Source organism: Caloenas nicobarica, chromosome 10, assembly GCF_036013445.1.
Source record: "Caloenas nicobarica isolate bCalNic1 chromosome 10, bCalNic1.hap1, whole genome shotgun sequence".
NCBI lineage: Eukaryota > Metazoa > Chordata > Aves > Columbiformes > Columbidae > Caloenas > Caloenas nicobarica.
This window is the reverse complement of record NC_088254.1, coordinates 14,902,171-14,928,175: the sequence shown is the minus strand read 5'-3', so window position 1 is coordinate 14,928,175 and position 26,005 is coordinate 14,902,171. Positions and strand designations below refer to the sequence as shown.

The 26,005-nt window shown below is 41.3% G+C and overlaps 1 protein-coding gene across 2 annotated transcripts in view; it reads left to right on the top strand.

Moving 5' to 3' along the window:
• Positions 1–26,005, top strand: part of ARNT2 (aryl hydrocarbon receptor nuclear translocator 2) — a 102,669-nt gene that overhangs the window by 38,480 nt on the left and 38,184 nt on the right. For both annotated transcript variants that reach the window (XM_065641771.1, XM_065641770.1), the window contains exons 5-8: positions 215–428; positions 20,032–20,134; positions 21,772–21,837; positions 22,300–22,385. In XM_065641771.1, coding sequence (XP_065497843.1) covers positions 215–428; positions 20,032–20,134; positions 21,772–21,837; positions 22,300–22,385 — 469 coding nt within the window. The remainder of the gene's footprint in view (positions 1–214; positions 429–20,031; positions 20,135–21,771; positions 21,838–22,299; positions 22,386–26,005) is intronic.

Sequence of the window (26,005 nt, the reverse complement as noted above, 5' to 3'; positions counted from 1 at the left end):
AAGGAAAACAAAGTGTTGTTTGTTATTAAGATCAACGATTTATGGCTTGCTGCAAGTTTAGTTGTGTTGTTATATCAGCAATACAGGGAAAATTTCTGCTTAGGCTGTGATTAGCTACTAAGATCACAAGAAAACAATATTCTTTGGCAGTGACACATGTGTTATTTAATTCCCTTTTCTTCCTGGCATTCTAATCAAATCCTTTCCTTGGAAGGAACTGAAACATCTTATCCTGGAGGCTGCAGATGGGTTCCTGTTTGTAGTTGCAGCTGAGACGGGAAGAGTGATCTACGTATCGGATTCGGTGACTCCTGTGCTGAACCAGCCACAGTCTGAATGGTTTGGCAGCACTTTGTACGAACAGGTTCATCCAGACGACGTGGAGAAGCTGCGAGAGCAACTGTGTACATCCGAAAACTCTATGACAGGTCAGATATGTCTGATGTACAGTTCTGTGTGTTACAGATCCCTGCAGAGTTTTTCTGACATTCAAAATGCCTGTTTTAAGAATTTGGTAAAAATGGAATTCAGCAAGATTAAACCGCTTATTTTTGCAGGCAGTGCCATAATATAAATCTTTTGCATGACTGCATTTTGCTTCCTACTTGTTTGACTTCAGTCAATCCACCTTCACGTAGCTCTGCATTCAAACTTCTGGCTTGGGTAGGTTTGGAATCTGGATGGTTTTCAGGCTTGGTCTGGAAATCTAGATTGTTTTCCTGTCGTCGTCAATGAACTTGTGACTTCTTTACAAATATGTGTTTCTTTAGGGCAGTGCTTATTTTGAAGGCAAAAGTCATACTTTAGACTTTTCCATTTTCATAAAAATTCCTTGTGGCTTGATAACGGGAATCCTGGGGAAAAAACCCAGTGTTTGGCAGCTAAAAATCTAGTGGGTTTTAAATGGGAGGCTTGCTCCTGTAGCAGTGGTGTAAGTTAGCTGTAAGTTGACTACCTACCATTTTGCACATAAAACTAAACCATCTTAATATCTTTAGTTTAACTCTGGCTTTTACAGTTACTCGTACTCAAGACTGCCGATAGGAAACTACCCTTGTCTTTAATATGATACATGTATGTTAGAGCTGTGAGAATTAGCTCAATCCTGGTTTGACTTGAACTTGGAAAGCAGGAAATTTGGCTTCTCTTTTTATTCCTCCACATAGTATGTTCACAGCTGAAGGAAAAAAGCTAGGGAAAAATATTTATAACAAAGTCTTGATCCATGCAAAAGTCACCTAATTTCCTCTTACTTTAGTTATTCAGAATTCTGACCTGGTTTGCTGGAAGTTTTGTTGTGTTTCATAACTCAAAGGACAGTGATCCAGTTTTGAGTGAACCTGCACACTGTTTACAGCTTCCATGTCAAAACAGGGCCAAATTCATGATTTCCTGTGGTTTGAATGTGATGTGGTTTTGGCAGAGCTGTTGTGTATTAGAACTGGAAACTCAAAGTAAAATTCTGTGGTGAAAATCCAGATGGATTGAAGCCAAGTGAACAGTTAGGGAAACCTGTGCAGAGCAAAAGAGCTGAGTTTCATTCCACGAGACTTGCAAAAAAGCACAGCCTCTGTTTTTATCATGTAGCATGTATTACATTTTAATGTGCTACCATCTTCCTCCAAGAAGCAATTACTGCAGAGCCTCAGTTGAACAGTCATGTTTCAACTCCCAGAAGTGCTCAGTTATGGGGCTTAACCTGTACAAACTAGAGCAGGACTAGACAAACGCAGAATGCTTCTGAAAACCCGACTGTGTTTTCCCCAATTTTAACTGTGTGCTTTTCTTTTACACTGAATATTCATCTGTAACCAGTGGAAAGAGAAGTTCAAATAATAGTATTTATAGGGCTAATTTTTTTCCCTGCCTGAGTTTTTTGAGTTGTTAGATTGGCACAGAAGGCCCGTAAATCTGCTGTACCTGGACAACTGAACATTCTTGCAGTGTGAGGAAAACATCAGCCTGTTCAGAGCCAGGGTAGCCTGCTTAACTACACTCCTTAAGGTGCAGAGGCAGCCTGGATGTAGAAGGGTGCTTTTTACACACTGGAGAGTGTGTGTAGTTACAACTGTTCCAAGCAAGTGCAAGTAAGAACAGTAAGTAATTGGTCCTAACTATATGGAGCACACTGTGCAAGTTTTCCTTTACAAAGTTATTGTGGTTACGTGTACTGTGCAATTTTTTGGCCAGCTGAACATCTCTCAAGCCATAAACACAATTGTCTGCTTCTGAATCAAGCACAGACATCTAGTTGTATGTACATCATGTCTCGTAAGATCATGAAAGAACAGATTTTTAAGGTGTCTGCTGCATTTTTCTAGCTTTTTAATAAAATCAGTGTAAAGCAATGAGATCATAATACAGTCCTGCTTTTTGAGTAGTTCTGTTTTAAAGATTTGGCTGGTGAAGTACATTTAATTAGTACACTAGTAGTCTTATCAGTCTGTAGAGCATATAGATAAACACAAAGCTCTAGATTTGGCTGTGTTAAACTTGCACTTCCTTGACCCCATAAGGTACCATTAAATAAGAAACGCAGTCTTCTACAACGACTGTCAGCCCAGCATCAATTTGCTTATAAAAATCATGCGGCAGGACTTCAGCAGCATCTCTCTCCCTCCTTTGAGATACCTTTCTGGGAGCAAGGTGATTCTCAACCACTTACACCCTCCTTCCTGTAACACAAGCCGTATTAAGAGTTGCAGCTTTGTACCAGGTAGGAATCAAATGAGATATTGCAGTGAACAGAAATAATGGGTGCCTTAGTGACATTTTAAAAGAAGTCAAGTAGGCAAATGCATTTCCTTTAAGCCAGTATTTGTCAAACCATTTGGGCAGCCCCCAAATCTCTCTTTACTTTCCAGAGTTATATTTCATGCAGAGCAAAGGGCAACACAGAGCTTGAAAGAGATGCAAACTGCAAGCCAGCCAGCTGCGTTTGACGTTTTTCCTGCTCAAAGTGAAGTTCACTGCATGCAGCAGGAAAATCCCCATCGTTTAGTGACCTCTGTCCATCAAGCACAGGGTCTGCTTAGGGAAAACAAAGAGTTTTGCAGGTGAAGGTGTCGTGATGTGTTATGATTTTTAATTTTCCTCTCTTCTTCATCTTCTCAGGGTCCATTTTCTCGACCCTGTAACCTCCTCCATCAGAGCCATGTCCTTTGATTGTATTTGTTTGTCCTGTTTCTAGCGTTGATCATTAGCGCTGCATTGCTGGGCTTTTCCCAGCACCTCTTAGCAATCCTGCTACCCAGAGAAGCTGGTCCAGACCCCAAGGACTTGGGAGTTGCCACTGCCAAAGGGGAGCGATGGAGAAGCAGCTGGTGGAGAAAGCAGGCTCTCTGTCTCATTTCTGCCCCCAGGAATAAGACTGGGACTGGGGCTGTGGTTGCATGAGCGTTTCTTTGGCAGTCACACCAGCTTATGCAATCCTCACCTCATCTCACCCTTTCCTCCTTTGGCATCTGTGTGGTACTACAGTGAGTCACATCAAGGCTGAGAACTAAGCTAAGCAAAAAAAAAATTGGTTTTGGTAGAGCCAGTTCTTTGGCCCTCCTTGTCATATGGTTGCTTGAACTCTTGTGTTAACACCAAGGAGAAGCCAGGGGTGAATAGTTAAGGGTAAGGAGAGGACAGGACTTCAGGAACAGTAAAACCATATGCCAAATTGAAGTGGCTGTTTAACTATGGCCTAAACCCCATGGTGTGTTTGCAGAGTGAATTGCTTGCTCTATTTTTAACTCTCAGGATATAGAGAAGGATAGATAGTTTCTATTCCATTTTAGATCCCTGGAGATTTTATTCCCTGGAAATGGAACAATTGTCTGCTTGTTTGTTGCACATTAATTGCTAACACATTGTGGTAACAGGAAAGCTGAACTGTGAAGTATATGTACGGTTTGAAATACTCTAGAAAATACAGCAGCTGATGATAGCAACAAATAGAGCTCCCAAGAAGTCTTTACATGCGTCATTGGCCTGATTAATCAGAATGGGCCAGATATTCAGAGTAATAATTTATTTTCCCTCTTTGTTCTTGAAAATCTGCAGATGGGAAAACAAATCACTTCAAATATGGAGGAAGATCAGATCCCACAGTAGGATCCATTAACAAAGACCTCTTTCCCCTTAGGATGCACTCATGAAACTTGATGGATGTTGGATTCAGATGCAGGTTCTGGGTTGGAACTTGTGAGAGGCTGAATAACACACAGCACAGTGGAATCCTAAGGCAAGCGAGAGCCTCTGAACAGCTGCGGACAACAAATTTCTAATGGCACAGGGAACCGACAGAACTTAGATTTAAGTGCAAAGAAAAACGACTTGTGAAGAATACATCTGCTACACTTTCCGAAAAATGACTGAGCAAGTATTGCAGTAGACTGTCCTTCTGTTAAAATATAGTGTTCCAGAACACTTTGCCAGACTGATTTCTACTGATCTAATTCTCCATAAGCAGTTCATGAAAGAGCAGAATGAGGAATATAGGTACCTCTGTATGGTTGCCTGGAAGAACTCCAAGTGATTCCATGGTGTGTCTGAGATGAGCTTGTCAAGGCTGTGAGGTCCCTGTTCCTGCAGCCAACATCTCCAGTGGTCCAAATGGGAAACACCCAAGTTTATTGTATTTGATTCTGAGCCCCAAGCAGCACAGCACATAGTAATCCAGCTATGACATCTTTCTTCAGCCTCGCTCTCTATAGCTAAGGTGAGACAGGGAGCAGCAAATGTAATCCCATCCGTGGCACAAAGCCTCCTCAGGACATTCAGGTATCCTCATAAACTGTTTTAGCCGAGTCGTTAAGGGGTTTTTAAACTGCAGACGTGTGACTGCAGGAAAGTGATGAGAACCAGAACCTCTACAGCTTTCATTTTCAAGTGACTTAAAAATGACTAAGTCAATTTACTTGCTAGCTGAGAAAGATTAATTGAGGTTACTTCTGGACAGAACTTGTATGCCAAGTTTAATCTTGGCATGATATTTTATTGCTGTATTTTATAAGTCCAAAAAAGTAGAAATTTATGATGGAAATAGTGACTGACCACAGCAGAAATTGAGCTGATAGGTACCTTTTTAGAAGAAAAGACCATAGTGTGACAATTTGCTGTGGTTCCTGAATATTATGGAAATATCACTCCCATGTTATACAAGCAGAGATTTGGATTGGGGAACTAATCTCATGGAACGTTCAAATAATGTGTTGTCTTGCAATCATGGTTTCAGCATACGCAGTTTTCTGCCTGGCTGCAAAGCTTTCTGTTACCAAGCACAGTTTGTAGACAGAGCCACAAAACCCAGATGATGTAGATAGAGTCAAATTATCTGTAAAAATGAGAAAAATAAGTGTTTAACTCAAAAGAGGGCAGTGCCAGAGACCAGTGGAGAAGCAAAGTAAAGCTTTCCACAGCACTGAACAGATGGGCAGCGCTCAACAAATGGTAAATAACCAGGTGAAAGGAAAGATTAGGAATAGCTTCTCTCTATAACAGATAGTCTTCCTGAAAATCAGTGCAGGACTTCTTGTGCTGTGAGCTTCTCTTATACTTCCATGTCAGTTTTCCAACTCTGATTTCTGCACAGTTTTTCATAGAAGAAAAGGGATTCTTCTCATATGGACAGCCAGCCAGTGAATGCAGATGTGGCTCTTAACTCGTGACCACTGAACTCTGACCTCAAGGAACGATTTAGGGGAAACCGTAACTGATACGGAGAAGAGCTGGATGAGACTCCTATTTGGCTTCATGTGCAGAATTCTCCAAAGAAATTCAAAGGCTAACCTGAGGCATGACCAGAAACTCAGCCTTGGCAAATGTAATTCTGTTATGCGCTAAATGTCATCATCAGTAACAGTAAAACTCATATGTAATGAACAAATAATATATTATCAAAACATTTAATGAATGGGATGACTTCTGCATTATATTAGCAACACAGGGAGCTTCTCATTCAGGTGGAAATTTGATAGGCCTATTTTTTTTTTTTTTACAAGGCTAAAAAGTCTATTTATGGTTATTGGTGCCAAAAATTGTATAGAAAAAATATGTTTTCAAATGCTCTGTCTTCCCTGTGTCTTTTGTAGAAATTAAGATACTTGGCCACAGACGGATGCTTTTCTACCCAGAGCTCTTAACTCTCCTTGGAAAAAAAAAAAAAAAAAAAAAAAAGATAAGAAAAAAGAAAAAAACCCCTTTTGTTCAGAGAAGTGTGTCCTTGCTGAGACAGTTGACAGAACAAGGAGCTGTAGGTAAAGCTCCTTTGGGACTCTGTTTTCTAGGCTTTGGTTCTGAAGAGCACATTTATCTGAGGTTTGTGCATTGGAAAGGTAGTCTGTGTGTAAAGGGCTGTTTCACTGACAGCACTTGGTTTCTTTTTTTTTTTTTTTTTTTACATCTGTTTGTGAACTCTTTTAAGTACATGAACCCTAAAGAACCACCCGTCTCTGAAACGTGCCCAGCCCAGCAGCTTAGGAAGTCAGAGTACAGAGAATTAAAACCAGATCCCAGTATTTTAGATTTTAACATCTAAGCACAGGATGACTGACCCAGTCAGACCATCAGCCTCCAGGCAGGTAGGGAATGAGTTGTATAATTTTTTGTTTATAGGGAGAGTTACTAGCTACTTGTGCTTTTTACCCCAGGGTAAAACTGGTTCATCATCAGCTGTTTCCACTGAATGTCCATGAAACATCGCAGCCTGTAGAGGGAAGACAAGCAAGCATCCAGTAAACACCACACGGCAAAGCAGGCAGGATGGGCAGGAGATAAAGTTTCCATATACATGATACGAGATGTCCTGAAATCTTTTTATGTCTCTGCAGGACTGTCTGAAACTTGGCTCTTAATATTTTATAGGATTTTTCCACCCACCCACACCCCCCCCAATTTATTCCTTAGAAGGGCAGAGGCTGGAGACAGCTGTGCCAGGATTATTGCACCTGCAATGGAGGGGAACAGAGAGATTTTTGAAAACAGAAGCTTCAACACTGAGATTGTCCCCTGAAAAAGAGGGGACAATTCTTGAAACATACTGCCATGTGTAGAATGTGAGTGATTCATGCAAATGAAGTATTAATATTTCAGGTTTCAGTCTGGTTTTCCTGTAGGAAAATCCAATTTTGGCAAGGCATCTTTTCCTATTTTAAGTGTGAAATCTTGGAAGAGATTTGGCTTATTGCTAACAACTACCAAATTAGCATGTGATACCTGTTTTTCAGTGAAGTTATGTGGTCCCACCGGCATTGCGGAGAGTGAAGAGGATGTTTCAGATGTAAGAATTTCCATACACACCAGCCCGTTGTTGTGCCATTGTTCCAAATAAAAAAGTCCGTCCACATTTTTGTGGACTGATTGTTCTCATAGCAGGACGGTCACAGTGCCAGCCAGAGATGGCCTCTGAACTTGGGCAGTGCCGAGCGTAGGAATTTGTGGGGTTTCAGCTTTAGTGTGTTCAGCTGGTGGGGTTTTCACATGTAGGATGGAGGAAATGAATGTTCTGCTTCTCCCATCCCCATTCTCTTTAGAAGCAAAGGAATTAGTGCAGCAGATGCTTAGGAAACAATGGAGCTGTGTCTATACAGCATCTGCATCTTGGCCATCTCGCTGGCACGTGCCTACAAGCGATGCCCAAAGCCTCCACGTCTTCAGCTTCTCTTCCGTCGTCACTCAGTTTGATCCAGCACGGTTTGCCAACTCCAGGTGACAAAAGAGAAAAGCTTAGTGGGTGAGTGAGAGCCGTCTGAGTCTGTGGCTGTGCTGGGCTCTCTAGAAGGCAGATAAGGAAAGCTTTAGATACTCTGTGCATTAAATTACACATAAGGGACTTAACGTTTCCTTTGCAAGTGGGTCGCCCTGTTTTTCAGTTGAAGTGAATGAAACAAATCCTTCATTCATTTGTGGCTGACCAGCGACTGTGGTCCCTTGATCTTACAGGGGCAATGCAGAGGGTAGAATTCGGCTTTTTGTATTGTTTATGTGAGAAACAGGATTTTAAGGCCTTAGAGCTCCATTCTTGCTCTTTGACACACTGGACAGTACCAGAGAAATAAGAAAAACCCAGTCTGCTCTCAAAAAATAGGTACTTTAAAATGATCATATTTTAAACATATGGTACATTTAATCTCTCTGGCTGATTCCAAGTGAAGTTTGTTTTGCTTTGGTCTCTTGGGCCATTTCTGGGGGAAAAAAAATCCCAAATGTTGGGAGAAGCCAGCTATGTATGAAACAGTTCATAAAGCAACTCCTACACAAACACAGTGACCCAGTGGTATCCCCACTGCTGAGACACTCCATTTGGGTGGATAGTACTGGAAGGAAAACTAGTGATAATAAGCTGCATTTTTTTGAATTACTTTGGTAATTATAATGGTGGTTTAGAGAGGTCACCACATGTTTTTACCAAAATAAGGAAGCAATGTTAGCCTAGTACTTTGGGACAGACTTATGACACCTGATTAGCATTAGGGAGTGCTCTTAAGGTGAATTTTCAGGTATTTGGGCACGCATGTGCAAGTGGGTTTTGTGGTCTCTATTCAGTCTTCACTTTGAGTTTCTCTCTCAGAAACCGCCGGATACTTAGGTCTGTTATCACAGATGTTTGACTGGATCGTTTTCAGTTGCTGGGTTTCAAGGGTGGTAGGTTTTTTTAATGTTCAATATTTATTCAACCTGCTCTGTTTTGTTAAAAATGATGAAATACATGGAGTTAGTGATTTTTTTTTTTCCCCCTTTAAAAAACACTAATGTGTCACAAGTACCTGACCAGCGTCTTTGGTTAACACATTGCCAGTAAAGCAGTTTGTGTGCCTCTTGGAGCCTTTTGGCACTGGCCCTGCTTGCAACCCTCTGTAAATCTCAGATGCTTCACTGCTTTGATGGGAACTCCACAGATTCTGAGAGGGTGCAGTATTACCCTTAACATCTGCCCTGTGGAGAACGAGAATTTCCTTTAGCCTAATTTGAGTGTTATGTTGTCTCAATGAAGTTAGTACAATGCACTAAAACATTTTATTATTGCGTGGTGAGTTGTGGCACCAGGCTAGGGAGGCAGAGGGAGGAGTGGTGCCTGGGAGTGATAATATTCCACCCGAGTGTCCACTTGCTTCCAAAGGGAATAATTGAGTTATCCCATGCTGCTGTCATCTCCTTCCTGAGCTGAAGCTCTCCTATTTATTAATACTGGGACAGCAGAGGCAGGATTTCCAGAGTCTCTGGTCCTTTCCTGGCCTTTCCCCCGCCTGCTGAGCCCACGGCACCCACGTGCTCCTCGCTGAGACCCTGCAGAGCTGCACAGAGGGGAAAGCACGTACCAGCCTGGTCACCTGGCCCACCGTCAGTTTTCCATGGTTTTATCTGTTCTATTGTACTGCCTTAGATCCGAATTTATGTCATCAAATATTCTTCTTTTTTTCCATGTAATTTCTAGATGTCTTGAGTCTCCAAAAATATAATTAAAACTACATGATGTTTTGCCCCACACACCTTATTTTAATTGAACTGAAGGAGTAGCCTATAAAAACAACCAGACAGCATCTTTGGGCCTTTTGTTCTCCTCCCTCTATCTCCCTCCTCATGTGTTAAAATTCAATTCTGTCCCCAGCAAAATATCTCACTAAGTCATCTTGCAGTCATTATTTGTTTCCTCTAATGGATTATTCCATGGTGTGTCACCGGCTGATGTGGAACAGATCACAACCAAATTTCAGAACCAGATGATACTAGTATTTACTAATAAAGCATATAAGCTAGTTATTTGAGTTTGATAATGAAGTAATAGTAATACAGAATGCCAGGAGTTGGAGCTTTTTTGGCAGAAGTGTTTTTCAGTAAAGCTTCCTGCTGAGCATTAGAGTGAAACAAATAGTTTAATTTAAAAGCTACTTACAACCTTTATGTATTGATTTATTATGCAGCTGTGAATGGTAAAAGAATAAGTTACGTATTGCAGAGTTACTTTGGATAACTGTCCTGCCTTGGGAGTCTCTGCTGATGGTGCTTTGGAGTAACTGTTTCTGGGGTTTTCTATCCTTTTCCTAGTTATAGAAAGTCTGCTCTGTATTTTGAGGAGTTCTTTGTATTTTGGATCACCAGCAGACCTTAGTATGAGAATTTTCTCCAGCTCAGGCTTTCCTTCGAATACATCTGATAATTCTAAGAGAAGTGCTGCCCCAACTGCCCAGCTCATTGAACCGTGAACTTGGTGACATTTGTTAGTGACTGGGCCTGAAAGTACCTGCGGAGATCAGAATGTGGCTGTGGCAGGACTTATGCAAACCTATAGCAAGATAAAGCTTCTGCTGCTAAAGTTTATATGGATAATGCAAGGATGAAAAATGAGAGGATCATCATCCTGTTTTACAGATAGGGAACTGGAAATGGAAATAGATGCTCTTGTATTTATGTCTAAGGAGAGCTTACACATCTGTATGGGCTTCTATAAGCTACTTTATTTAGTATACTGAATGTTTCCCATATGTAAGATAACCATTGCTGAGAGTTCAAAATACATTTAGTCCTTAAAATGTTGTGGGTTTTGGTTTTTTGTGTGCATTATAACTTAACTTTCAACATGTGCTTTGAATTATTTGCTTGGTTTTTTATATACAATTTTTCCAGGTCCATCAGCAGAGAGACTTGCATGTGATCTGTAACACTATCCCTCCAGATAGTCCCTTAAAATTAACTCAATAGCAAGGCTCAAAAGCTCACATAGTTTCCTTTTTAATTTAATTAAAATGATGCATATTTGCCCAACACTGTGGAGAATTACATGATGCAGACTGGTTAGTCAAACATGAAGGCAGGCACAACGGAGACCTTTTGGCCTCGTGGGCTTTTATAAGAACAAGTGGTATTAAGCAAACAGCTGTGTAACGTGAGGGGTTTCTTATTGAAAAACAAGAGGGGGTGAGAAAGCTTTTCAATTCCCCCTTTGTGGGTCAGTGTCTCCAGTTGGTAAGTAGGGGACAGACAGATATTTAAAAATAGCTACATTTCAATTGCATTACTTCTTTTTTTATTTTTTTAACTTTGCTGTTGATTGGATCGACTCTTCATTCTATTGTAAGAATGTCATAACTTGACTCTAATGCTTATACAACGCCTTTTGCAATTAGATGATGTAAACCTTAACATATTTAGAGAAGTTCAAATAGTCCCCCTGAGAAGCTAGCCTAGTGAGGAAAGTGAGCTTTGATGGTTTATATTTATAAGTGGAACATTAGCCGTCGTTACAGGATAGGTAGTTCAGGAATTTTTTCATGAGTGCAGAGGGAAAAATGAGCAGTAGAGAGCATGTCTTAGTTGTAAGTAGCATCATGAAAGTGGAGTATTCAATTCAAGTGAGATTTCTTTTCCCTATTTGGGCAAATTTGTTTCAGGTTCTATACATCAAGAGGTTATCACTGGATATAAAGAAAGATGAATCAGCCACGCAGCCTATAGTCCTTTTTTTGGAAGCATCATCATGTTTATTTCTCATTTAAGCTGATTATGCCATTATAAGCATATAGTTGTCATGAGTTTTTTATGGACTTTCAGTATCACTGGGGATTATAATATTAAGAATTTTCATCTACAGCTGCAGTGTGTTGAGAACTCATATTGCTTATGTAGCTTGGACCCCATTCCTAACTGCACCTCCGCTGCTGGCTGACTGCAGGCAAGAGAAATCACCTTTGGGCTTCAGTGTCCTCATCTTTAAAACAGTGTGGATCTCCTCTGAAAGTTGCTTTAATGTCTGCCAACAGGAAGTACGTGCTTGGAGCCAGTTATTTATTTCGCATACTGGTATATTTGTTTATCATATACTAGCGATGCTTTGTAATGCAGCGGTGTGTGCAGTGGGGCAGGGTTTCTGGATGCAGGGTTCCTGCTGCATGATAGAACCAGCCTGTGAGAGCAGTGAAGCCCCAGGCTGTGAGCGCTCAAGCGATCTAACGTTTGGGTGGAAGGCACTGCTGGCTTTGGAGCAGGAGCAATTGCATTTTATCCCTGCCACGCCACACGCTTCTCGGCTGATACGTGTGCATTACCAGGACAGCTTGGAGGTCCTGTGTGGTCCCTGATTTTGTTCCAGGCTGTGTGAAGCTGACTGATGTTACAGTTGTACTGTATTCTTAAGGGATATTGGTGTACCAGTGTACCTGTGGCTTTGTTCTTCTGGAAAAGTTGGGCCAGGGCACAAAATCCTATATGGCAGTGGACAGAAGTATATATATTGGCTTGCTGTACGGCCTCGCTGGTGGGGTGCAGTGTCTGGTGGGGAGGTCCCATCGTCTCTGTACCATAAGACCAGCTGGGCAGCAAGGGTGGGACGTGTGTGTGGGGAGACCGTGTTCCCACCACAGTGCTGCCTCCCACAAAGTCTTGCTGACCTTCTCCTTGAAAGGTCTGATAGGATCCTGATTTTAATATCAGGAAAGATATAGATTGCATCAACCATCTCCGCAGGATTAGGAACGTGTTTCCTCCACCCCACTCCTCCCATGTCCCGTAAGCCAGGGACTGAAATTGCGATTATGGTCCATGAAGGCTGTGATAACCACTAAGGGGCGAGCTGTGATACCAGCAAGGGATGAGCTGTGCTACCAGACACCTTCCAGGCAGAACGCAGAGAGACAGCCTGGAGAACAGACCCTTTCCACATGCGAATTAAAACTATCTGTACACCACTAATCCCCGGTATGAAAGAGAAAAGCCTGCTACCTATTAGGAGCCCATCTGCATCTCTGTGGGCATGGCAGTGGTCCCACATGGTGATGCAGCCTCTGGTGTGTCGGGAGTCCGGTGTCTGCACGTTGGGTTGTTTGTGGACGAGCAGGGGTTTTGGTGAATGAGTTAAGCATCACAAGTTAGCAAATTTGTTTTGTAAAAACAACCTCATCAGGCTCTTACTTTCTAGAACTGTGTATTCTTCGTGGCCTCTCGGTGTGTTTTAAATTTTATCACGTCTCTTTGTCATAGATTTAAAAGACTCAGCAAAGATGAAGTAGTGGTGGTAGAATAAACAACAGGTTAGCAGCGTTGCCTGTGGGAGCTGCTCTGTAACCTCTGGTGTGAGTGAAAGACATGCTGGAAAATCAGTGCTGATCTTGGGTGCACAGTGTTAACTGGTGCTCCTCACGTGGTTCTGCCCTTAGTTTGTAATTTGAGGTTAGGATGGCGTTAAGTCCAACTCTGTTTTGAGTGTCAGGCTCTTCTTATTGCTCATGTGTTTGCTTTCCCTCAATGAGAGATCAGAGAGACGCATTTTTTGTGAGTGCAGTTTTATTGGGATTGTATCGTCTGGTGTGTTCACATAGTTCCTGTCTCTGGTGGTGTGATGCTGAAGGGACGCTCTGTTTCTGGAGGACACCTGGATGACCAGCAGTGCATTTCTGTGCTATGGCGGTTGCTCTCGGTCTCACCAACCCTACAGCAGATATTTTGTTATTTATAGAGCAGAGACTTGGGCTTCCAGGACTGGGACTGTGTATGTACACGGTAGATGTGTCTGTGCTTTTGTGAACGTTACCTTTATGTAAATAATAAAACCCAGAATGTTGGAAGAAGAACTATGTGACCATGGTTGGTGTGGGTTGTTTGTTTAGTTGGTTTTTAATGTGTATATTGTTTTATTTCTATATTGCGAGCTGCTTCTGGTTTACGTAAACGTGAATTCCTGGAAAGAGAGTCTTCAAATACTGTGTTTGCGGTTTTACATTTCCGTTTTGATTCCTAATGTGTTTTTAGATCACCTGTAGTTTGGTTTTTTTATATTGGGATCCACAGGGTAGATGTATGCTTATTAAAATTAATAGGGCTCAAAGCACTTGCTGAGCTGCATTTAACATGAGACACAATTTTATTCCTTGCAATTGTAAGGATATAAATTTTTAAAGTTTTTAAATTTTCTTTTAATTGTTGAATTAATGCAGAATAATTGTTTCGCTCTGTCATGAGCTTATCAAGATTAATTTAACATAAATTGGTCAAATTTAGGCTACTTAATCTTATTGAAGACATTTTGTTTATGTATTTGTAATGCATCTATTGTTTTCAAGAGGAAATCTGCCAGCTGAATACCTCAGTTGGTATAAAGCCGAGTGTTCAGTTGTACTCAGTGCACATGTGTAAACCGATCAATGAAAAATTAAAAAAAAAAAAAAAAAAAGAAGAGCTTCACTTCCTGTTCTGGAACTTTATTGCTTATCCCAAGCAGCGCCTTGTATCTGATATTGGTACAAACCGTTGTGGAGTCGGTGTCCAGCCGCCGTGGCTGTCTTCAGGCACATCTTTCCTATCCCAAGGTGCAGTGGCAGAGTTGGCTTTTGATGCTACTACACTCAGGAGCGGTAACGACTTCTCTGTTCTGCCTCCCTACAAATGATAAGTAGTTCACGTGCAGTGTTGCACTTCTGCGTGGTGGGCTGGCAGCCGGTAGTTTTAGCTGAAAACGTGCATCTTTCTAAAGACTTAGCGTACTCATAGAGAGCATCACCACAGAAGAAGTTCTTTGTTCTCTGACCCTGCAGTTTGAGGGTCAGCTTATATTTGGAGCTGTGTCCAGAAGCATTAGAGCCTTGACCATAACTTTACTTTTTTTTAAAAAATTATTTCCTTTTGCTTTCCTGCATCCTGTCTTGCTTTTTCCATTTTTATAGTGAGATGAAGATGTTTTTCGTTTTCATAGGGATTTTTAGGTGCACTGTTGCTGTGTCCTGTTTGTCTTCCCTGAGTAGCCTGTGGAGTATTTTTGATGAGCACAAAGTCATCTTTTGTTATCTTGTCCAAGCTAAACCTAGTTTATCCTCTATTTTATTTTGCCTGGAAAGAAATATGTAGACAATCTGGTGGCTGAGAATAATTATGAAATATCTAACTTGTTCTTTTTAAGATAAGACACTATCAACTACAGCACAAAGCTTGCCGAAGGTACTGAGGGCAAGATGAGGCTCCATATATTAATTCAGCCTGTTTCCCTATTAGGTCCAAGATTCTGTGAAAGAGAGCAGTCCATCTACTGATGAGTTACAGGGAAATGGAAAATTGTATCATGTACTTTGCCAGCAGTATTTTTGTGGGCATGAGGCCAAACCAAATTTCTCCTGATCTTTGTAAACAGGTAGTAGACTTTTGTTGCAAAAGAGGATGTGAAAACTGTATGATTGTTTTTAGAGACATCTATTTCAACTTGCACTGAAATTTTTGCAGAATGCCCTCATGTAACAACCCTTCTTTCAAACTAGAGACTGTAGGATTCTTAGGAACTGGAAATCCAGCAGAGAAGGCATTTGTGGTAGAATTAAGTGTCGAACCTTATGGAGTTTTAAAACCACCAAAACCAAACAAACAGACAAAAACCAACTGAAAAAAGTAACAAACAACAGACTGTGTTTCATTACCAGGCTCTAAACCTTAGCATGCAGTGCTTTTACATGGAGGAACAAATTTTCTAGCAGGCTGGCGCTATCGCGTAAAGATGGATTTGAGCCAAACTCGCAGATTTGAAAGCCCATGAACTTCAGCAGGCACGGGCTCATCCTTGGCTTAGGTTCATCTCAAACATTGCAAGCACAGGAAAGGTATTTGAACATTCACAGTAGCAAGTGGAGATCCAAAAGGGGAAGGTTCGTGCATAGGCTGTTCACTGTTTGCACACACAAGGGGCGTATCGGTGCCAATATGAACATTTGTCCCCTTGATCATTATGAGAACATTTTTAGACTATCTTTGAAAACCCACTGCAGAGTAACAGAAAGGGAATATTTCTGCCATGTATCCTCAGTACCTGAATCTGTTACTAACTAATCTCTTCAGTGGGAAGAGCTTTATGTGGCTCCTCTAATTTTAGTCAAATAATGAATCTCTTGCACATTGTCCTCACCTCTGTGGACCCCTCTTACAGCCCTTTTCTGTAATGACGCCTGACATCAGGTTCCTGGGTCGCATGGTGGATTCCTGCCCAGAAGACAACTGGTTTACTTCAGGTTTAAGCAATACTGGCTTCTGAATGGGGACCGTAGTGGCTAGATTTCAACAAATTGTCAATTATACCCAGACCGAGAGGAGGGATACATGTGCTGGTTTTAACAAGCATTTTGCTCATTTATTTGCTTTCTCTTTTGCAGCAGAGTAAACTCTGGTTTCCTCTGAGTTGTGCAGCTGCTGTAAATGGTAATAACATACCAGTGTGACGGAGACACATTGTGCACTTGCTGTATCTGTGGGTTGTGTCTGGAGCTGAAGAGGAGAAAAGTTTAATATGAAAATGAACGACATGCAATTACCGATTTATGGGGAAGCTCATAAGGGAGGTGGTGGCACTGAATTGTTAAAACTGTTCTTCTGAAGAAACTAGAAGAAGAAATTTAAAAAATGCACGTGTGCTATTCAGTTAGCAGAAGCTCTCGGAGCATCCTAGAATATTTCTTATTAATAACAATATAATTGCCAACTTTTACATCAGATATACTTTGTGTCTGTTTCCTGTGGAAAAACCTAAATGAGCGTTTGTCACCGAGGTAGCAGCAGCACCAGTGTAAAAGATGCAGGAACACACTGAGGTATGAATATGTTATGGTTCTGTCACAGCTGTCATCAAAGCATGCCACCCCCTTGAATTGAGCTGTCTGCATGATGCCAAGTTGAGATTTATGCCAGTTTGCTTGACTGCAGTGTGGGACCTGCCAAGGTCCATCACATGAGCAGCTGCAGCGAACTGTAGTTGATATTAAAGCAGGTAGAAGATGATTTTGCAGTTCCACGCTGGCAGAAGCGGAGCTGTGTTTGTACATTCCCTTCTCGGAGTCAGGCGGGGAGCTTGGGGAGAAACAGCTGCGACTTGTCTTGAGACCAGGTGACATTGTACTGTCGCAGTTGCAGATGGTCACAGCAATAAGAAGTCATGACAAATACTGTGGCACAACTCCAGCTTGTCCTGACTTCACCATTTCTCATCTCTCTGCAGTTCTTTAGAATTATGTGGTGAAAACTGAATGCCGTCAGTCTAGATCTAGAAATGCAGATGGCTTTTCGAGCAGTTAGCAGGAAAATAAAAAGGGGTAATGCTGTATCCAGCTTGCCATCGTTAACCAGGAGAGCTCTCCAGAGAAAGCTCTTAGCGGTGTGTACGCAATACTGTGGGCAGACACAGGCTGCAAGGACCTGGGGGTATTAAACTGTTCCTTTCCCAAAATCTAGTATTTTCCTGTGCCGCAGGCAGCTTTGGTCACATACCACCTCACAGAGGGTTGTTTCCCAGTTTACTCTCCCAGATACGCTCCACACACCTGGTGACACTGGTATTGTTAACTTAAAAGGTCTAGCTGAGATGTGAGCCCTGGTATGCCGTGTCCTAGGACATCCCTCTTATCCCAGGCGTATGACAGGCTTGTTTGAGCTAAAGAGAAGGCTTTGTCCTTAACCTGTTCACCTATAATTCTTCCTCTTTTTAATATATTTTGATCATAAGCTTCTAATAAAATATGAGATACAAACGGCTTGTTCTTTATCAAAATCTGCACTGTATTGTTAGAGCTCTACAAGGTTAACACACGCAGAATGGACTATTGGAACAAGCTGCTGAGAGGTTTGTCGTAATGTCTATGTACTAAACATTTCTCTGACTCATAGCCCCACATACCCCCTGCAGTGATTTTGTAAGTCAGGGCAAAATTTAGACTACTATTTGTTATCTGGTACATATTTCTAAGACATTGCCAAACAAAAAGCTAAATTTAAAAACTATGACTTTTGTCGTTGGGGGTTCCAGCCATGCCAAAGGAACACGTGTCAGCAGTTTTAGGTTTGGCAGCCACGTAATTGTGAAGCATATTTTTATAGATGCTCTTGGATGATAAAAGCTGAGAAATTTGTTAGCTGTCTGAGTTACGTTTACTGTCATTGCTTTTTGATTATTAGTGTCACTTCAAGAATTTCTTTTGGAATGGAAAAAAAAATGTGCACAGAAAAGAACTCTTAATTTTGTTTATGTGCATGACAAAGTTATTGTATCCAAAAAGAAAAAGGTTTTAATGGTTTGATGTGGCTTGCATGCTTATTTGGACAGCCATTGGGTCCTGCACATATATTATGCCTTAATTTACTTCGACATGTATTGCCTTTGTTTGAGAGTCAGTTTGCCTCCTGCCTAATGACATTTTATTTCTCTAAATTGTGTGATTAGTTGAAGGGATGTGTAAATAGCCCGTGGCTTTGGCTATAGAAATTGAGACAGAGAGATGGACTCTGTGGTGCAGGGACAGGGAGTGTGTTTGAACTTCAGATCCATCCTTCAGCACAGGGTCACCGTAACTGAGCTGGGAAATACGGTGGTGTGATTTCTTTCCAGCTCACACTTGAATCATACATCAATATTAATATATAGCCCAGTGCTTTGAACTGAAGCGTGTTTAGGGATTGTTCCCAGGCTCGCTAACTTCTTAACCATCTGAGATGCACCTTGAAGATACACCAAATGACATCTAACCTTCTGTCGACAAGGATGGCTTTCCTCCAGAAGTAGTTTCCTGGAGTATACCTTAAGAATAAAATGCTGCTGCCTAGTTCCTTACTTAAAATACTAATACACTGTTTTGTAGTGGTTTTATTCCCATTCATGGATGGAGGTATTTTCAGTTACAGTAATTTTGAAATTAATGTTCGGCAGTTGGGTTGTTTCAGAACTTTAATTTTGGACAGAGACTTTTAAGTAAATCTGGTGAGGGAGAGTTTGAATATATTCTGCACAATTTCTTCAACTTAGTACAGACAGAGTGTGGTATCTTATTGCTGTAAACTTGACTAGTTATATCACAGTAAAGACTTAGGCTTATGTAGTTTCAGTTATTGAAAGGCATCCACCTTAAACATGCAGGGTTGCTCATGGCTGTGTGTCACCAGCACTGGTGGCTGTCATTTCATTGTCCAGCAGCTATTCCACTGCTTTTCTCTTGCCCACTGTCACTTTTGTGGCTGCATCCAGACCTGAAGCATTGTGGATCTGGGCCAGTGATTCACTTCTTGTCTGTGTTACTAATGTGTAACATTTTATGGTCATCTGTTAGCAATTGAGCTGTAGATGCTGTAGTCCCTTCTGTTAGTTCTTTGGTGATACACAACAGGATTCTAGGTGATACCCTGGACCCTGCCATCACTGATCTGAACCTATTGCAGCAACCACTGCCTCTGTTTTGTCTCAGGAGAATGGAAAGATTAATTTGTTACTGCCTTGCTACCTTTGGTTTTTAAAAAAGATCTGCCCCAACTTACTGTAAGAGTGTCAGCTCAACGCTCCCTCCATCCTGTCGTGTCTCGAGGTGACTTAGTTGCTGCTATCGCTTTTCAGCGCTGTGTCCGTGGGGTGAGATTCTGAGGTTTCTACTCAGCTTACGCTGCTCAGCACGGTCCAGCCATGGACCTTGCATAGACTCATGTTGTTATGTGGTGAGTCAGGTCGTCTCACTGATCCAGCTGAAAATTAACTTTAAAAATATGCTGACGTGTCAGTTTTTTATCAGCTATGAAAAGGCCCTGCCACAAGTGCTGTTGTGACATATCCTGTATCTCATCAAGCTTGGTCTTATGTGTTCCTCACCATTGCTGCAGCTCTGAGTATGTGAGGTGGTGATATGGTGAGAGCATTTTGGATAGACATGAGAGCACAGGGAAAGAGAAGCAGCTCTCAGGGGAATGATGCATGTTGCTTTATCCGCAGTTCTGGTAAAAAGTGGAACAAACAGATCAAGTCAAAAAGCTATGCTTGCTGTCATTGTCTTCTCTGCCTCCAGACATTTGACCCTGCCTTGGAAGTTGGTCTTGGGCCAAGCAAGAAAAGAGCCATCACTGTTATGACTCAGAGTCAGCTTTGCTGAAATCATTAGTTAAGCCAGCACATAACTGATGTGAGAACCAGGATCAAGATTTTTTGTTGGTATTTTTTCCCCCTGGCTGGGTTAATGGCGTTTAGCTTATGAACTTAGTGTCAACTTAGTTTGTAGTAGATTGAATTAAATTTATGTACTGAACATCAGTTGCTCTCCATGGCTTTTCTAGGACGAATCCTGGACTTGAAGACCGGGACAGTGAAGAAGGAGGGTCAGCAGTCCTCAATGAGAATGTGCATGGGATCAAGGCGCTCTTTCATTTGCAGGATGAGGTACATGTTTACCTGGTATTCCTGTGGTGGTTCCAGTCCTGTCTCAGATTAGACTTCAGACATTTGGCCTTGCTTAAAAAACAAAGCTGGAATGGCATGCTCCCATTAAGCGTTTCCAGAATGCTTGCTTTTGGAACTCAAGTAAAATTGAAACCTGTCTTCCTTAATGAATGACAAAAGAGCACCTCATTTGTGTGTTGCAGTTATTTTTGTCAATGTGGGGTATAGGATGCTTTCCCCAGAGAACTTCATGACAGCTTCACCCCTGGAATGTAAGCCATTGTCTCTTCTAGTCAAATTATTCAAATCAGTACTTTGGGAACAAAGCTTTCGCAAGTGTAATGAAAGCCCAATTCTGTGTATTTTTTCAGCAAACGAATAATATTAAAAGAATCTTGAAGACAAACAGGAATTCAGTTGCAAACTTGCCAGCCATGTAGGAATTAACCTAAGCCTGGTATGAATTAACCAAATGTCAGCCGGTTGATGCTAGATAAATGAGTAATTGTTAGAGGGTTTTTATTTTGCAATTTCCCAACTTCTGCATTGCTTGGGCTTCTTTAAAGAGATCTGCCTGCCCAGTGGGTCTGACTGGGGCTTGTGGGCACTTGTGTTGTCGTAGGGCTAATGGGATGAAATGCCTGCTGCTACTGCAATAAATTTCTCTGTGTGGTTAGGATGGGAAAGTACATAATTGCATCTGCAGCCTATACCTATATATGTGTTGAAAACAGATGATGCAGAATTTGTTATGGAATGAAACAGGCAAAGCAAAATATTTGACACATCAAAACAGATCCCTGTACTGCAGTTATGTGGTGGAATTCTTCCAGTTGTGAGGGAGCTGAATGTATGGCTCTGGGTGCCTTCGTGAAGGGTTTATATATTTCATACCTGCAAAATTAGACTTCAAAGCCGTTGCTCCTTTTCCCCATTTAACTGGGGAGAGAGAAATACAGCCTGGCAGAGAGACACTTGGAACTTTGCTTTCTTTTCCTCCAAGCTGCACATAGTGGTCACGTGAGGAAGACTTCTTTGTGCTGTTTACAGTTGTTCCTCAGCTTTTAAAACAACATTTGAGATTGCAGTTATTTCCTAGCACCGTGATTCTGTAAACTCCAGTGCACGAGAGTAATTTTATACATGCCAGTAGACCCGTTGTTTTTGTAATTCTGAACCTTACTTTAATTGTTCATTCCTTCTCCTTGGCAGTGATTGGTAGTAAAAAAAAAAAAGAATTATTGAAAAAAACCTCGTGGGAAGAATGGGCCTCAAATAGTGTGAACTTTCTTTGTGATTATGATTACTTCTTTCGTTGTTATTTTTCCTTTTTTTCCATTGAAAATGAACTGCTTTTACCCTTAGTTTCAAATGGATTGTTAAAATTATGCAGTTAGACATAGTTAGAAATATCACAAAACATACACGAACAAGTGTTAAATAAATTCACTTGATGGAGTAAATAGTCTGTTCTTGCAAACAGTGGAGTGTCTACTAACATGAATTTGCGACTTTCTGTCAGAAATAAGTATCCATAATTGTCTACTAATATATACTGATAAACACCTTAAGATGCGTTTTTCTCTTGGGTATTTGTATTCATTTTTGAGCCTTTTCAAATATTAATTTACTTTCAGGTGTGGAAATGCTCCTCTGGATCATTTACCTCTGAACAGAATAACCACCATGAGAAAAAGATACAGGTACCATTATTTAATTTACTGCAGCAGTTAGTTGCCATAAGCACTCTCATTTTCCACCAGGCTAATGCTCAATTTGGGAGAACTACCTGGACAAACATCTGCATTAGCACACAGCATAAAACAGCACTGGGTCTCAGGAGACAAGAACTCGCCACCAAATTCAGCCGTGGCAGAGTCGCTGGGTCTTTTTGCAAACCTTGAGCAAGTCACTCGGCTTCTTTGTCTTAACCAGCTCCGTCTCTGAAATAAGCTCCGATATCTTTCTCAGATAAATATTATGGAAATCAGATACAGCCTGAATAGCTTTGGAATGGAGCTGACATGCAGAATTCTAGGTTGGCGGTTGGTTGTTTCTAACATAACTTGCAAAAATTAGTAAATCATTAGTAGTCATAGTTTAAAAGCATAAAGCTATTCTGCATGTCAGTCTACATGATACTTTTGTGTTTCCTTTTCATTTAGGAATGGCCTTGGCCCAGTAAAAGAAGGCGAAGCCCAGTACGCTGTTGTCCATTGCACTGGCTATATCAAGGCTTGGCCACCAGCAGGTGTGTATCTGTCTCCCTTGGAGGTGATGGGCAACGCACTGCCCGCAAGACAGTTGAAAACCAGGCTCAGGTTCCTTTACTGGTACAAAACCAGGCTGAACTTTAGTGGGGTAACCAATTCAGTCTCATCTTGAGAAGCTTTTGATATCAAGAAATCGGCTGTTGTTACTCAGGGCCTCTCCATTTTGCCATGTGAAACCTTTCTCAGTTTTGTTGGCACAAAGAGCTGTTGGAATTGTCAGTAATGCAGAATTGCAGTAGCTGGGGCCAAAAGTTTGCAATCTGGTAAACCAAAAAAAGTGGCCTGATTTTAAGAAGGTAAACACAAAGCATTTGCACCTCTATAAAACACCAACTAGTGCTTTTCTATTTAAATACCGAGTTGCAAGGATCTAGGTATAAAAATGTGTAATTTCAGTTTAGGCATGTAAGTCTTCAGAGTGGTGGTGTTAGTGGAGACCGTTCAGTGTTTGTGATAAATTCTGTTTTGAGGCTGGTTTTCTGGCAAACAAGTCTTGGCGTATTGCTTTGAACTACAGAGAAAAACATTTAGCAACCTCAGTATTACATATGGGAGTATTTACCTTTGAAAAATCCAAGGAGGAGACAGTGGAGCTCATCCAGACACCCTCATGAACTGGGCTGGTTGACCTTGGCACTTGCAGTGGTTGAAGAGACCGTTCGCGATGTGACAGCGCCTGCTGGCGTGAATCAAACCATGAGTTGTCCTGCCCTTTTGCAGTCGTATACCACAAACATAAATCACATTTGTCCACGGATTATGAATGCTAAGAGGTGGTTCGCATCAAGTCCGTGCAATGGGTTGCAGACACCAGCACACGGATATGAACTTCTTGTTGATGTCCTACTGAATTGCAGTTTTGGAAGAAGAGGAAAACCTCCCGTCTTGTTGCTGATAGGATTTAATATACTTCAGTGTGCTGTAGGAGGCAAAATATTTCAGTTTAATTTCTGTCTCCAAAGAGTGAGAGCACACTGTGTGTAAATCGCTCTATGAAAATGAAAGGGTGTTTTCTTGTGTTTTCTTCCACAAAGAGATTAACTTGTGTGTTGGTAATTCCAAACATAATTGAATTCAGGCTTGATATATGGGATGTCTCTTCAGGAAGATGCAGGTCAAACGAGCTTGCTTTCAGCTCCTCGCTTAGCTTGAGTGAAAGGCTTGCTGCATGTTCTGGGACATCTAAAGAGATCTAACCCTTCAGGGATGTATGTTGCTAATGCAGAGCTGCGAATGCATGAACTCGTGTCAGTGCTAGGTTACAACGTCAGCAGTGTATGACAGGAGCAGGCACTGCAAAGCAGGAGCATGGGATGAAAAGGATCTTCTGGATCTTTGAGCACCCAGTTGCCAAGTATCACATTAAGTTCCACTTTATATTAGTGATCTGGTTTCCCTCTCTCCAGCTCTTCCAAAACCTCACTGCTTTCCCATGCTTAACAACCTCTTTAATTTCCAGTTCTCGTTAGTTTATGGGAAGTTTATGCCAGTGTGTTCTTGGACTATATTTCACTAAAGATCAAGCAGGAGTTTTCCTGCCTTGGGTCTCTGTCTCTCTCCAGTGCTCTGATGTCTTTCCAGAAGGAGGACGAGTCCTCTCAGCCTTGACTATGCGCAGTGAAACCAGCCCACTTCTTCACACTTCCATTCTCACAACGCGTTCTATTCTTTATCCTTATGTCTTTTCTCTGCACTTGTTTGTATTTTCTCTTAGCTTTTCAAAATGTGGGTCATGGGCACTATACACTCTTGTTCCAGATGAAATTGTAGTGATGTGTAGTGAAAATGATATTTCCTATCTTGACTGGCAGCACATGATACAGCAGACTTCTCTTCTGTATAGTGCATCCTGCTGGCATCCTAAATCACCTGATACGTACACCAGCCTGACTTTTTCTCAGTTGTCGACTCAAGATCTTCCAGTTCATAGCAAAAATAGCTTTTAATTGTGTGATCTTCCAATTAGTAATACAAAGTTGCATCACATTTCTGTTGCTGTAGTTTATGACTGTTATTAGTCCCCAAGTGCATGCTTATGCATTTAGTAATGTTGAATTTCTTCCCATTTGTATTACTCCACTTCTCAAAATCACATGGTGCTCCTGTGTGATATCCCAATGCTCCTCCACAATGTTAATACCTCCAAACTGTAGCACAGTCCTAAGGGGTGTTTTTGATTTTGACAGCCTTATGTGGAATTTCGGTGTTTTTTTATGTTCCCGTCCAAATTGTTACTCATCATAGTCTTGCCTGAGTGCCTTTTTCAGGGCATATAATACTGAATTGGGGCTTCTTTCATGAGTCTTAGTTTGCCTTCCCAGTCTTGCCCGCTTGGTGTTCGTGGTTGTTACATATCCATTGACTTTTCAGAGTTGAATGGGATTAGCCAGGGGTTGAATTGGTCCCCAGTAATGTTTGGGTAAATAAGTGGCAGCATCACTGCATTTGTTCTTATTTCCAGTGGTAGTTCAACCGTAATCTGCAAAGCAAATTAAATAACTGCAGCAGTAATTGGATTTGCTAAGGCTTTTCTACCCTGTAATAAAATCACTTTTGTTCAAATCAGTTAGAGAGTAGCAAGCCCCTGGCCTTTGCATTGTCTCTGGATTCTTGGGAATGTGCTAAGTCACAGCTGTTTAAAAATTCAGGATGGAAAGGATCGTTTTCATTTATTTTCCAATTGCCAAGTGATCACTCTGATATAAACTCTATATCCTTTTCTTTCAGACCATGCAATGTGGTGTGAGTATTATACAACTAATATGCAACACATAAAACATACTTCCATAAATGAAATAAAAAATATTTAGCAAATGCACTAAATCTGTACTTAATCTTATTTGTTTAGCACCTGGTATTTTCTCTTTCTGGATTGTATTGCATTGTCTGTGGCCAGTGTGTTAATTTTTTTAGTCCCACACTGGGTATAACGATCACTATTGATACAGAAATATCAAGACAAGATCTGCTCTGTGATAATTGCTAGTGTAATAAACTATCAGGTCTGACAGTGCTGCTGCTGTGAGTCGTCCGTGCTGAATCTCTTAAGTAGTTTGAGTACTTTAAACAGGTGAAAACAAATGAACTACAGACAGCTGGTGTATTTTAAGGTCTGTTACGGCTGAGGTCTGTGGTCAGGATGAAAACACTGGCACATCTAACCTAGCTTTTCTCTTCTGTGGAGCATCAAGGCTCACCTACTGGCAGACTGTCTTTAGCCCCTTTTTCACTGAGAAATGGGAGAGAAAAGACAGGAAGCATCACGCCTCACCCTCCGTTCAGGCTGTGTTTGATCCATTAATTTGCCTCCCTTGTGCCTGCAAAAGAAGGGTAAAACTAAGCTCAAATGCAAAACCTGGCATATGATACCTACACACTTACATCCCCATAAATTATGCGTTGGCCTCGAGTAATTGGGGTAAACTTCGTGTAGAAGTCAAAGGAAAAAGGAGTCGGATATTCCAGATCAATGTTCCACCCAGTTACATTGTATACTCGATTAAAGGATGACAGTGTAGTGTTGGATTATTTTGAATGAGGTAAAAAGACCCTTGTTTGAAACTATCTGAGCACCAATTCCAGCCTTTGTCCGTCCCTT